At 42.2% G+C, this 12919-nt stretch overlaps 1 protein-coding gene across 2 annotated transcripts in view; it reads left to right on the top strand.

The window, feature by feature from the left end:
• Positions 1-12919, top strand: part of tgfbr2a (transforming growth factor beta receptor 2a) — a 38254-nt gene that overhangs the window by 1059 nt on the left and 24276 nt on the right. The window contains exon 1 of one of the 2 annotated variants that reach the window (XM_072674244.1): positions 3052-3269. The exons of the other annotated variant lie outside the window; for it this stretch is intronic. Coding sequence (XP_072530345.1) covers positions 3188-3269 — 82 coding nt within the window. The 5' untranslated portion in view covers positions 3052-3187. Of the gene's footprint in view, positions 1-3051; positions 3270-12919 lie in introns of those variants that run through there. 2 annotated transcript variants of the gene reach the window in all.

The following is a 12919-nucleotide window of genomic DNA, read 5'->3' as shown; positions in this document are numbered from 1 at the left end:
GGAATACCAGGCTGCATGTAAATGCGGCTAGTGAGATCTTTAACTAGGCCCGGACTGCCCGTTGGGATTATTGGGAAGATTCCTGGTAGCCTGGCCTATCATCTGGCCTGGAAAGACATGTATTGATGCATATTAGACGAGTGTTAAGGAGGTGCTATTAGCATTTGTCCATCCAGGTCAGGCCAGGCCACTAGGAAATCTCACTGTACTCCTGACAGGCAGTCCGGTCCTGGTTATAGATACACCCCAGGATTTTGCTCCCACTGCCCAGGCTGCTCTGCTGCAGCATAGAGCTGCTCGGATCTTGAATATAATTTGCAGGCGTTGAGGAAGTGCTATCGATATGCGTCCGTTCAGGCTGCTCACGGTACTCCTGACAAGCAGTGCAGGCTTTATATAGAACTTATGTAGTTATGTATCAAGAGAAATTTTTAAAACTGGGGCAGTTTTTACTTTGTGGACCTAAATGTTCCATATATACAGTACAGGCCAAAAGTTTGGACACACCTTCTCTTTTAAAACGTTTTTTGTATTTTCATGACTATTTACATTGTAGATTCTCACTGAAGGCATCAAAACTATGAATGAACACATGTGGAGTTATGTACTTAACAAAAAAAGATGAAATAACTGAAAACATGTTTTATATTCTAGTTTCTTCAAAATAGCCACCCTTTGCTCTGATCACTGCTTTGCACACTCTTGGCATTCTCTCAATGAGCTTCAAGAGGTAGTCACGTGAAATGGTTTTCCAACAGTCTTGAAGGAGTTCCCAGAGGTGTTTAGCACTTGTTGGCCCCTTTGCCTTCACTCTGCGGTCCAGCTCACCCCAAACCATCTTGATTGGGTTCAGGTCTGGTGATTGTGGAGGCCAAGTCATCTGCCGCAGCACTCCATCACGCTCCTTCTTGGTCAAATAGCCCTTACACAGTGTGTTTGGGGTCATTGTCCTGTTGAAAAATAAATGATGGTCCAACTAAACGCAAACCAGATGGGATGGCATGTCGCTGCAGGATGCTGTGGTAGCCATGCTGGTTCAGTGTGCCTTCAGTTTTGAATAAATCCCCAACAGTGTCACCAGCAAAACACCCCCACACCATCACAGCTCCTCCCCCATGCGTCACAGTGTGAACCAGGCATGTGGAATCCATCCGTTCACCTTTTCTGCGTCTCACAAAGACACGGCGGTTGGAAACAAAGATCTCAAATTTGGACTCATCAGACCAAAGCACAGATTTCCACTGGTCTAATGTCCATTCCTTGTGTTTTTTGGCCCAAACAAATCTCTTCTGCTTGTTGCCTCTCCTTAGCAGTGGTTTCCTAGCAGCTGTTTGACCATTAAGGCCTGATTTGCGCAGTCTCCTCTTAACAGTTGTTCTAGAGATGGGTCTGCTGCTAGAACTCTGTGTGGCATTCAACTGGTCTGTGATCTGAGCTGCTGTTAACTTGCGATTTCTGAGGCTGGTGACTCGGATGAACTTGCCCTGAGAAGCAGAGGTGACTCTTGGTCCTGGGTCGGTCCTCGTGTGTGCCGGTTTTGCTGTAGCGCTTGATGGTTTTTGTGACTCCACTTGGGGACACATTTAAAGTTTTTGCAACTTTCCGGACTGACTGACCTTCATTTCTTAAAGTAATGATGGCCACTCGTTTTTCTTTAGTTAGCTGATTGGTTCTTGCCATAATATGGATTTTAACAGTTGTCCAATAGGGCTGTCGGCTGTGACAATGGTCACAGAAATAACTTGAATCTGACAAAAGTAATAATAAATATTCTATGAAAATGATCAAATGAAAATCCAACATTGATTTTCTACCAATGCTTTAAGAGAATTATTTTAAAAAGTAAACTCGTTAAACAGGCCTGGACAGAAATTATGGTAACCCTACCATCTCCAAGCAGCTTGATGTTCCTGTGACTACAGTTGCAAGGTCTTGCAACAGGATAATGACCCAAAACACAGCTAAAAAACACCCAATAATGGCTAAGAGGAAAACATTGGACTATTCTGAAGTGGCCTTCTATGAGCCCTGACCTAAATCCTATTGAGCATCTTTGGAAGGAGCTGAAACATGCCGTCTGGAAAAGATCCTTCAAACCTGAGTCAACTGGAGCATCATCATGAGGAGTGGGCCAAAATACCCGCTAAGAGGTGCAGAAGTCTCACTGACAGTTATAGGAATCATTTGATTGCAGTGATTGCCTCAAAAGGCTGTGCGACAAAATATTAAGTTAAGGGTACCATCATTTTTGTCCAGGCCTGTTTCATGAGTTTATTTTTTAAATAATTCTGTTGAAGCATGGATCCAAAATTAATGTCAGATTTTCATAGAATATTTATTATTACTTTTGTCAGATTCAAGTTATTTCTGTGTGTATGTGTGTATCTGTGTACACATGGCAACTGGCCCAAATAAGGAGCACTTGCTTAACTCTGCCAGAAGATGGCACATTCTATGTGTACAGGAACTAGACAAGACAAGCTGTTTGTGTGTGTGTGTGTGTGTGTGTGTGTGTGTGTGTGTGTCTGTGTATACATCTGTGTCAGCAATGAGAGCGACTTAAAGTAGCCGAATGTCTTCATTAGAAAGGGTGTCCACAAATATTTGGACATATAGTAGTGTACTAGTGTTGATGATGTATGTCATGCTCCACAGCACTTAAAACTGCCGGCTGACTTAGACCACCTTCATCACAGATCAGCCTGTGGGGGCATGTCTGCACCTGTGGGTTAGGTACTTGTGACTTGTGTGTGTGCGTGTGTGTGTGTACGCATTTGTTTATGTGTGTGATACTGTGGGCTGGAAAGAGTGTGTGTTGACAGCATCTGTTCAGACACGTGGTTAAAGATAAGCTGAAAATGCCAGCTTTTTGCAGCCAGCGGCTAAGAGAGAGAGAGAGAGAGAGAGAGAGAGAGAGAGACAGTTTTTTTCAGATTTCCTGCTCTCAGGCTCTGACTCATAACTTTAAACTTCTGCTGTGTGTGTGTGTGTGTGTGTGTGTGTGTGTGTTCCTGTTCCCTCTACACTCGTGGAGGAGGGGTAATGGTTTTGTAAAACTAGAGAGAGAGAGCTCGTGCTAGGCAGCGTTCTCATTTAAGTGTGTTTCTCTACACGTGTCGGATCTTAGACCCCCGTCTGAGCTCTGAATGACCCCTCAGAGGAGCAGTGTGTGTCCGTGTGTTCACTCATGGAGCGGCTCCGGCTCTCCGTCTTCTGGTGTGTGACGACGGTCGTCCTCCTCGGCGGGTCGGTCCTGACTGAGCAGAGGGGTGAGTGCTGATACTTCACTTCTAGAGGCACAGCGGAAAGGTCAGAGGTCAGCCCCAGCTGGTGGGCCTCCAGGTCTGCTGTTTAGAGCCGGTGGGGTTCTCTGAGTTCTGCTTGTTCGCTTCTCCGCTGAGAGGAACGCTGTAAGCAGGCTTAGCTGGAGAGGAAACGCTGCCTCCAGTGTTCAGGTGCTGCGGTGATCAGAGTGTTGAGCGCTGAGCTGTCTACAGTGTTCAGGCTTTAGGTGTATCTTTGTGTTACACTGTGAATTATTCAGTATTTACTGTGAATCATTACACATCTGGTGTGAGTTATTAAGTATCCACTAGGAATTATTCAGTAAATATTATATATTGTTCAGGATCCAGTAAGAATGATTTAGTTTTTACCATAAATTATTCATCATTTAATCATTTAAATTGATCCACTATGAATTATTCAGTAATTCCTGTATAATAAGTATCCAACTGTGAATTATTAAGTACCCACTATGGATTATTCAGTATCAACTATGAAGTATTCTATGGATTATTTAGGATCCACTATGAATTATTCAGGACCCACTATGAATTATTCAGGACCCACTATTAATTATTCAGGATCTACTATGAATTATTCAGGATCCAATATGAATTATTCAGGACCCACTATTAATTATTCCAGACCCACTATTAAATATTCAGGATCCACTATGAATTATTCAGTTTCCCATATTAATAATTCAGTATCTACAATTTATGATTCATGGTCTACTATGAATTATTCAGGATCCACTATGAATTATCCGGGATCTTCTATGAATTGTTCAGGACCTACTATTAATTATTCAGGATCCATTATGAATTATTCAGGATCTTCTATGAATTATTCCGGATCCACTATGAATTATTCCGGATCCACTATAAATTATTCAGTATCTACAATTTATTATTCAGGATCTACTATGAATTGTTCAGGATCCACTATGAATTATTCAGTAGTGTTGCTAATGTCTTACACTTGATAAGAATCGTGAAGTGGATTCAGGATTCATATATTAATAATGAATAATAATCAGTTATATGTGATCTGTTTTCTGGCTTTTCAGTTTAAGGATGCTCCATGGACTTCATGGTATAGGTGTTGCATTGCTGGAATGTGGCCCGCAGTGTTCAGTGTCAGTGTTGGGTTGTTGAATTTAGAGGGTAAACACTGGACTGGCCAAGGCTGTGCTCAGTACAGTGGCCAGATGCTGCTCAGCCTGTTACAGTGTTTCTGTGAAGAGGGGTTGTATGTTGGAAGGAAGAACTGTGTAGGCCTGTGTTTTAATAAGAATGACTGGAGGAAGTTTAAAAACACTGCAGCTGCTGCGGTTCACGCTCACTCTTCAGCAGGTGCCAATTCACATCTGGTGTCCTCAAGGCTCTATTAACGGACATTACGGCCCAGCCGACAGCAGCAGTGCGGACGTTCTTAGACGGTAAATAAAGAGTTGAGAGTCCGCAGTGTGGAGCTATTTTACAGTGGGACATGAAAACAGACCATAATATCTGAACCTTCACTGAAAGGCTCTGTTTTACTGTTGGGAGAACCGCTCGCCTTTTTAGACCGGCACTGAAGAACCCATTCAGAACCGAGTGGAGGCTAACACTAATGCTAATACACACACACACACACACACACACACACACTATAGAAACCCCAATCACAGCACATTCACAGTGATTTAGAGATACTTTCACAGAGTATTTCACATACTCTGCATTTAGAGACTCTGCCGGTGTGCGGATGTCATGGCTGGGCGGGGTTTGAGTAGGCCTAAGCTGTAGGTTGAGCTGAAAGGAGATGATTGGGTCATATAGGCTATTAAGGCCATTTATTGGTATTTTTCTAAATAAGTAAATGTGTGTGTATTAATGTACACCATATGTCCAAATGTTTGTAGACACCCCTTCTAATAACTATATTCAGCTACTATACGTTGCATCCTATTGCTAACACAGATGTGCAAAGGCAAACACACACAGCTGGTCTAGTCCTTGTACAGAAATACTGTCAATACCCTTAAAATATGACCCAATTAGTCAAGTTCTATACTAATACCTGTACCTGTTTTAGCATTTGCATATGCAGAGTGTTCAGTGGCCAATGGGAAGGTAAGGTTGAATGTGACCTGGTTGCTGGTGTTTGGGGCGAAGGTGCTTTACAGTGCAGTGATGAAGGGGGTGGTGCTACAGAGCTCTTCAGTTCAGCTCAGTTCAGCGAATCATTGTATAACTGTAAACATCAGAAAATCATATGAAACTTCACACGTCTACCAACACACTGTAACTCCCAGGCTGCTGCTGCTGACACGCTGTGTGTGAATGTGTATGTGTGTGTTGCAGAGGTGGATCTGATAAAAGGCCTCTTTTGGTGTGTTAGTGCTCTCCTCCAGTCATGTTGAGCTCCCGTGGAGTTGTGTTAGTGGCAGTTTAAGAGGATGTGGAGGAGCTTTAGGTGTCTCAGGGGAAGTACAAGCTGGCCTCCACCCTCCCAGCACTGGTAGTGTCGTGTGGTTAGGGGTCCAAGCTAGTGGGGAGGACTGGAAATGACTACATTGGAGAGAAAATTGGGTAAAGTCCTATTAGTAAGTAAATTTTTAACCCTGTCATGGAGGGTATTTTGTCTCCCTCCGTCAATTGGACCATCACAAGTGGTGAAGCCTGACGTCAGGAAGAGAGAGGACGCATGTGACTAATTTGTCGTCTTTACAGTATAAAGAGTACCAAATGTGGGTAGTGTATGTGAAAATGCTGCCCCATGAAAAGGTCTCAGTGCTAATTAATGACCTTTCACATTTGTGCCGTATGTGTGTGTGTGTGTGTTACCAAGTCAGGAAGGTGGGGGTGTGGGTCGATGTTTTTCTAATTAGGGATGTGTTCACCCACGCACACTGTGTATGTGCCTGTAAAGGCCAGCCTTAACATGCCTGCACAGGGAATTCACGTCTCTCACTATGTGTGTGTGTGTGTGTGTGTGTGTGTGTGTGTGTGTGTTGTAAATAGTGTATTTGTTTAAATGTTCTATAACTTCAGTACAGTACTGTACTATGTAAAGCAGGCAAATGTGCCTCCAAACATGGTGGAGGTAGTTTCATTGACGAAACTACCTTCACCATGTTTGGAGGCACATTAGACTGGCTGTTTTTTCGAGCTGGATTACTCGCTGAGAGTCACTGGCAGGGTGCCCTGGTTAGATAGGGTCTAAGTCTTGCTGTTTGCTATGATATTTGTTAGGGATGCATTGATACCACTTTTTCCTTTCTGATACCGATACCAGATTTGCAAGTATCTGTCAAAACCGAGTAACGATACAGATTCCAACTCTGACTTAAATTCTCCATAGACGGGTATAAATCCTGATATTTATGGTGTTCAATTTTTTTATAGGTTGTACTTTTTATATTTATCCCTAATAAGCTTGAAATAACAGTGTTTACTGGTTGAGGAACTGCACATTTAAAAAAGTTTCAGAGCTATGATAAAATAATAAATTGCCACAAAGCAGAAACACGTGCAGGTAGGGAAGCATAATCTTGCTAAACTTCACCAAACAGCTTTTAGACTGTGTTTAAATTCACATTTCAGAAATAAAAAAGTGCTTCTGCAGCAATTTCACATCCTGGTACACTACAAAACCTCAGTAAATGTGTATAGTCATATAGTCTTTAAACAAGCTGCTAAAACTCAGCTTTTGGTTTCAGAACCAATAAAACACCACATGGAAACAGAAAGTGCTGAAAAAGTTCCATTAAATGTCTGATTAAAGGTCATAACTCTTTATGTCTGGCTTTTACTGGTTGTATAAACGTTTGTTTTCATAATAACTTATAAAAAAAATAAAGTAGGGTGTCAGGAAGCTTTGTGGTATCTGTGCTCTCTATTGCCGATACCGATACTGTGTGTAAGTGCCAGAATGGAGAAACTAATATTTGCATCAAGTCTAGAAAGCTGAATGCAGGAATTGCAGGAATTGGGTTCAGTGGCTGGATCAGTCCTGTGGATCGGCCTAATTATCCGATACCCGATCCAGCTCATTTTGTTGATATGGGATCGGTGCTTCCCTAGCTAAAATCTTATCAGAATACAATCCGGATACTAGTCAGATAAAGGTGAGCAGGTGTAAACGGGTCCGGTAAAGTTTTTGTGGTGCTCATGTTTCCCCTCAATCTTGTTTAAAAGGTTGGAAAAGAGGCGTCTTCTTTAACTTTGTGCCTTTTGGAGAATAGTTCCCCTTCTCCTCACTTAACTGTCTGCTTTCACCATTCCTTTTCATTACGTATAATCGCTGCTTTCAGGCACGTCCCCACAGTTCAACCATAAACTGCCCCACAGTCGTTTACTCTGCAGTCACTTATCTCCACTATCGCTTCATTCTGCATGACTCACACACACACACACACCATGTAGTGTGTCTGGGCAAGCAGACGACAGGACATGAAGAGCAGGATAAAGAGAGTGTGTGTTAAGGAGAAGGCGTATCGCCTAATTTAAGGTGCCATATATTTTCTTCAGTAGATCAGAGTCGCAATTCAGACGCAAAGTTCTGTTTCTCGTACCTTTAAAACTGCCTCTACACCAAACAGCCCAGAGGGGAAAGATTGCACGCATGGAGAGTGAGGCAATGTGCTTTAAAGCGATGGATCAGTGGCAATTTACTGCATCTAGTCAATCAGTCAAGACATGTTTGAAGTCTGAAGTTTGCTTCCCCGCCTCAGATATGAGGCTAATGTTGCTAACAAGCAATAGAAACCTGTCTACAGCAATTAGTGTGGTGCTAACTGTATGGCAAAATCATCACACTCTCCTCAAACTGTGTAAACCTATAACAGACTTCCACGAAATGGATGGAGGCCATCGGTGCCAACCATAGTTGCAAGTTAAGCGCAGCTCAGTTTGACTGAAAGGGAAAGAAAGCAAACCTGGATGAGCCAGTTCACTAAATGAGCCTGAAAACAGTGGAAAACACTCCTAAGACCATTCCCTTGGCTCTGTGCTCTCAGATATGAGGCCTTATCCTCTAAACCTGTATCATTTAAGCATCAGCTAGCTGGAACATGACATGTGCTATGGTGTTTTTAGACTGCTAGCTCACTTATTAAAGCCTAGATAGCCGGCTTCGACAGCCGAGTCCAAACACGGCAGAATCGGCCTCTTGTTTCTCCTTACTGTCACTACCAACAGCAGTCGCTCGACTTCACTCTCTTAGATACGAGTTTTTACCGTCAACACTTGTCAGTAGTTCAGTTAGTTAGTCAACAGCAGCTGCTACAACGTACAAAGTTTGCGGACGCTCAGGTAATACAGAGTGTCATAGCAATGCTCTTTTAAACCGCCATCTTTAGCCCTTCTACCTTTAAAGAGTTGGCTCCTCCCCAAATACTCAAGCCTCTCTTAGTGGTCAGCTGGATTCCCACTTGATTAGGACTGGTGAGCAGGTATACCTGTGGAGAGAGAGAGATGGTCACACAAATACAGAGTTCTACATGTTATACTGCTCTAACAGTTGGCTTTCAGGGCCGGCACTCTTCCCATTCCCAGCAGCCAGATGTTTCCTTCACAGCCTCCCTGTCCCTGTCCTGCAGGTATGGCTGTACCGTTATCACCCTTTAAGAAGTGTTGGAGCTGCAGTTTTCTGTCTAACACCTGTAACAATATGGGAACCTGCGAGTTGACCTGCAGTAGGGAAGTGATGTGTTCTGCAGATGAGATTTGCGCCAGCCTCTGGTACGTTCACGCTCCACGTTTTGGAGGGAGGGATTTGATCCATTAGAAATCTGCAGTGTTTTTATGGAGACATTTATGAAATTTGGTGGCTAGTTATCATTGGAGCTCCCAAGTGGCATGACTGTCTAAGCATTTGCTTTATCTTAAGGAGGGTGCCAGTTCAATCCCAGGTGATTACACAGCCATCCAGGTCCAGTTAGAGGACATAACAGACACCCATGCTGGCTGGGTGCGTGATGAGGGGTAGAGGGAGGCCCGTCCTACCCACTCAGAAAGGACAGAAAGGACAGTTATGCTCTCTGGGACTCTCAGACACGGATGGCTGTGGCATCACTGGGAATCAAACCAATGTCTTCCTGATGATAGAGCCAAGACTTAGACAGTTGTGCCACTCAGAAGCCCCAACAATAACTTTTCATCTAATTCAGTTAGTTGAATTTTTGCTGACGTCTGTTAGTCGACAGGATTAGTGGTTAGTGTTCGCAGCATTTTGTGGTGAAGCTTCAAGTGATTCAGTGGGAGCACAAGCTAGCCTCCACTGTTCCAGCAGTGGTAGCATTGGGTAATAGTGAGTCCTAGCTTGTGGGAGGTAATTGGACACTACTACATTTAGTTAAGAATATAGGTAAAATCTCTCAGAAATATGTCAATAATAATGTCTCATCTCATTTTAATCAGCTTAATCCTATAAATTCCAGCATGCTGCAGAGCGAGTATGACTTTCCTGGACTGTTGAAATGGTGTTGTGGTGGAATTATTACTGGGAAATCTGTGAAAATCAGCGAGACTTCATCTTTCTCTCTAGGACCAACCAAGATGGCTTCTTTTTGGTGGAGGCTTTCTGCCACAACCCTGCAAAGCCGCTTCTAGGCATGATGCTGAACAACCACAGCAGCACACAGTGTGTGATGAAGCCTCACGACAAGCTGGGGCCAGATGTGTACACATGCTCCTGCAGTACAGATCTGTGCAACAGGCAGCTAGTGTTCCTCCAGCCTGGGCAGCACTGGGATGTGTACACCTGTCTGAGTGTGTTTGCCATCATATTTGCGGCTGTGTTCGTGGGTGTGGGGTCAGCTGTGTGTGTGCAGAAGTACATTCGTTTGCGTGGAGGATTTCTGAGGCTTAACCGCTTTTGACATATATATTAGTGTATACCCTCCATGGTCACGTTATTGGAAACCCCTTCTCTCCACTACATATTGTAGTCCACCTGATGATGCAAAGATCCACTATTCAAATAATATTTGGACAGCAGTGCTCCTGTGGTTGAAAACTGACTACAGATGAATCATTTCGGGAGGAGGGGGGGGGGCAGCGAGTGCAGGGGGGGCTACCTTCTATAGTGGAGCTATATTTCTAATAAAGTGGCCAGACAGTGAAAGCACAAGGTAGGGGTTTCTAATAAAGTGGCCAGAGAGTAGAAGCACAATGTTGGTGTTTCTAATAAAATGACCAGTGAATGGAAGCACAAGGTAGGTGTTTCTTCTAAAGTGGCCAGAGAGTAGAAGCACAAGGTAGGTGTTTCTAATAAAGTGGCCAGTGAGTGGAAAAACATGGGTGTTGTTTCTAATAAAGTGACCAGTGAGTGAAAGCACAAGGTAGGTGTTTCTAATAAAGTGGCCAGAGAGTGGGTGCTATGCTGTAGTTTTGCAGTTGAGTGGTTGCCTGTGCTCTAGGCTACAGTGACATGTCTGTTTCAGCATGTTGGCCTCTCTTCTTCCGTTATTGCACAAGCGAAGTGTGATATACGACCAGTTCGCTCAAAGCCATGACTTGTTGGTTAAAAGTCAAGCCCCAGCTTCTGTGTTAGACAATGCTCTGTTTAGCAGATGATTACTTTTCATTGGCTTTTAAAGTATTATTTATTTCATAGCTTTTTAAAGTATTGCTGATTTGTGCCCATTTTAGTTGAGAAGCTGTGTCTGTGAGGAGCATTTTGAGCAATGTATATAATACTCACATACCCCCCACCCCCCTCCCTCCCAGTTCTGATAATTTATGTGAATACCACCTGAAGCTGCTGGTCTATATCTACATGATTTGATGTATTGCACTTCTGCCACACGATTAGCTTATTAGAGAACTGCTTGACAAAAAAGGTGCACAGATTTTCCCCTTAAGGTGTACAAAGGTTCCAGCGAGTGTGTATGTGTTCAGTGAGTGTGTATGTATTAAGTGTGTATATGTGTTCAGTGAGTGTATATGTGTTCAGTGAGTGTATATGTGTTAAGTGAGTGTGTATGTGTTTAATGAGTGTATAAATGTTCAGTGAGTGTGTATGTGTTCAGTGAGTGTATATGTATTAAGTGTGTGTATGTATTAAGTGTGTGTATGTGTTCAGTGAGTGTGTATATGTGTTCAGTGAGTGTGTATGTGTTCAGTGAGTGTGTATGTATTAAGTGTGTATATGTATTAAGTGTGTATATGTATTAAGTGTGTATATGTGTTAAGTGAGTGTGTATGTGTTAAGTGAGTGTGTATGTGTTAAGTGAGTGTGTATGTGTTCAGTGAGTGTGTATGTGTTAAGTGAGTGTGTATGTGTTCAGTGAGTGTGTATGTGTTAAGTGAGTGTGTATGTATTCAGTGAGTATATGTGTTAAGTGATGTATGTGTTCAGTGAGTGTGTATATGTGTTAAGTGTGTATATGTATTCAGTGAGTGTATATGTATTAAGTGTGTATATGTGTTAAGTGAGTGTGTATGTGTTAAGTGAGTGTGTATGTGTTCAGTGAGTGTATATGTATTAAGTGTGTATATGTGTTAAGTGAGTGTGTATGTATTAAGTGAGTGTGTATGTGTTAAGTGTGTATATGTGTTAAGTGTGTATATGTGTTAAGTGAGTGTGTATGTATTAAGTGAGTGTGTATGTATTAAGTGAGTGTGTATGTGTTAAGTGTGTATATGTGTTAAGTGTGTATATGTGTTAAGTGAGTGTGTATGTGTTCAGTGAGTGTATATGTGTGTGATGATATTTTAGAGTGACCTTATTTTTAGGCTTTTTATGTAATACTGACTGTAATGATATAAGATATAAAAACTGTGACTGAGTCCGTCATGACTGTTGGATGTGGGAGAGTTTGTATGGGACTGGGGTTCGCTCTCCAGCATGGTCAGGATTTCCTCTATCTGTGTCTGGATGTTCAGTAGTATCATCTGAGCTAAAGTAGTAGATGGGTTTGCACCATGTCTCTTATGATTTGACTGATCCTCTGAGATGAATGTGTATTTGTACCTCAGAACGTAACTATAAGTAGAGCTGAGCAATTTGATGATATTGATATATTGTATTGTAATAGATTTTGTTATTGTGATAATAATATGTTTTTCTAAGCATATGGAGGATACTGTTAGTGCTTAATAAACACTGATCAGCTGCAGGTTTCATTACAAACTGTGAAATTAGACTGGTTTAATTCGCTAAAGTGCAGCAGATGTACTCAGTATGGGAGAGGATCTGAATAGCAGTTTTTAAGAATCTGTCACTACTGATGTGTTTAGTCTGTGATTACAAGTATCGTGATACATATCTTGGATTGCGAAAGTCTTTAAATATTATGATATAGTATTTTTACGATATCGTCCAGCCCTAACTGTAAGTATTTGTAGTACTGTAGTGCTGCAGTACAGTTTGGAGTTTGTGTTTTAAGTTACACATTTTTCTTAATTGCTTTAATAAATAAAACATGCAGAGGAAATAAATACTTGTCATGATCTTCTTGACTTTTTGCAGTTTTCGAGTTCAATACATTAGTCTACTCCATAACAACAGTTATGGTATTTCTATTTTTGAAAGTGTGTTTTTGGGATATGACTGGACTAGAGTCTTACCCCGTATATATGCCGATTGTTCATAGACAATATCAGACCATCAGAAGTTTCCCCAATGTGTATTCATGGTCTTA

The sequence above is a fragment of the Salminus brasiliensis genome, chromosome 2 (genome assembly GCF_030463535.1).
Source record: "Salminus brasiliensis chromosome 2, fSalBra1.hap2, whole genome shotgun sequence".
Taxonomy (NCBI): Eukaryota; Metazoa; Chordata; class Actinopteri; order Characiformes; family Bryconidae; genus Salminus; species Salminus brasiliensis.
This window is presented reverse-complemented; position numbering and strand designations above follow the sequence as displayed.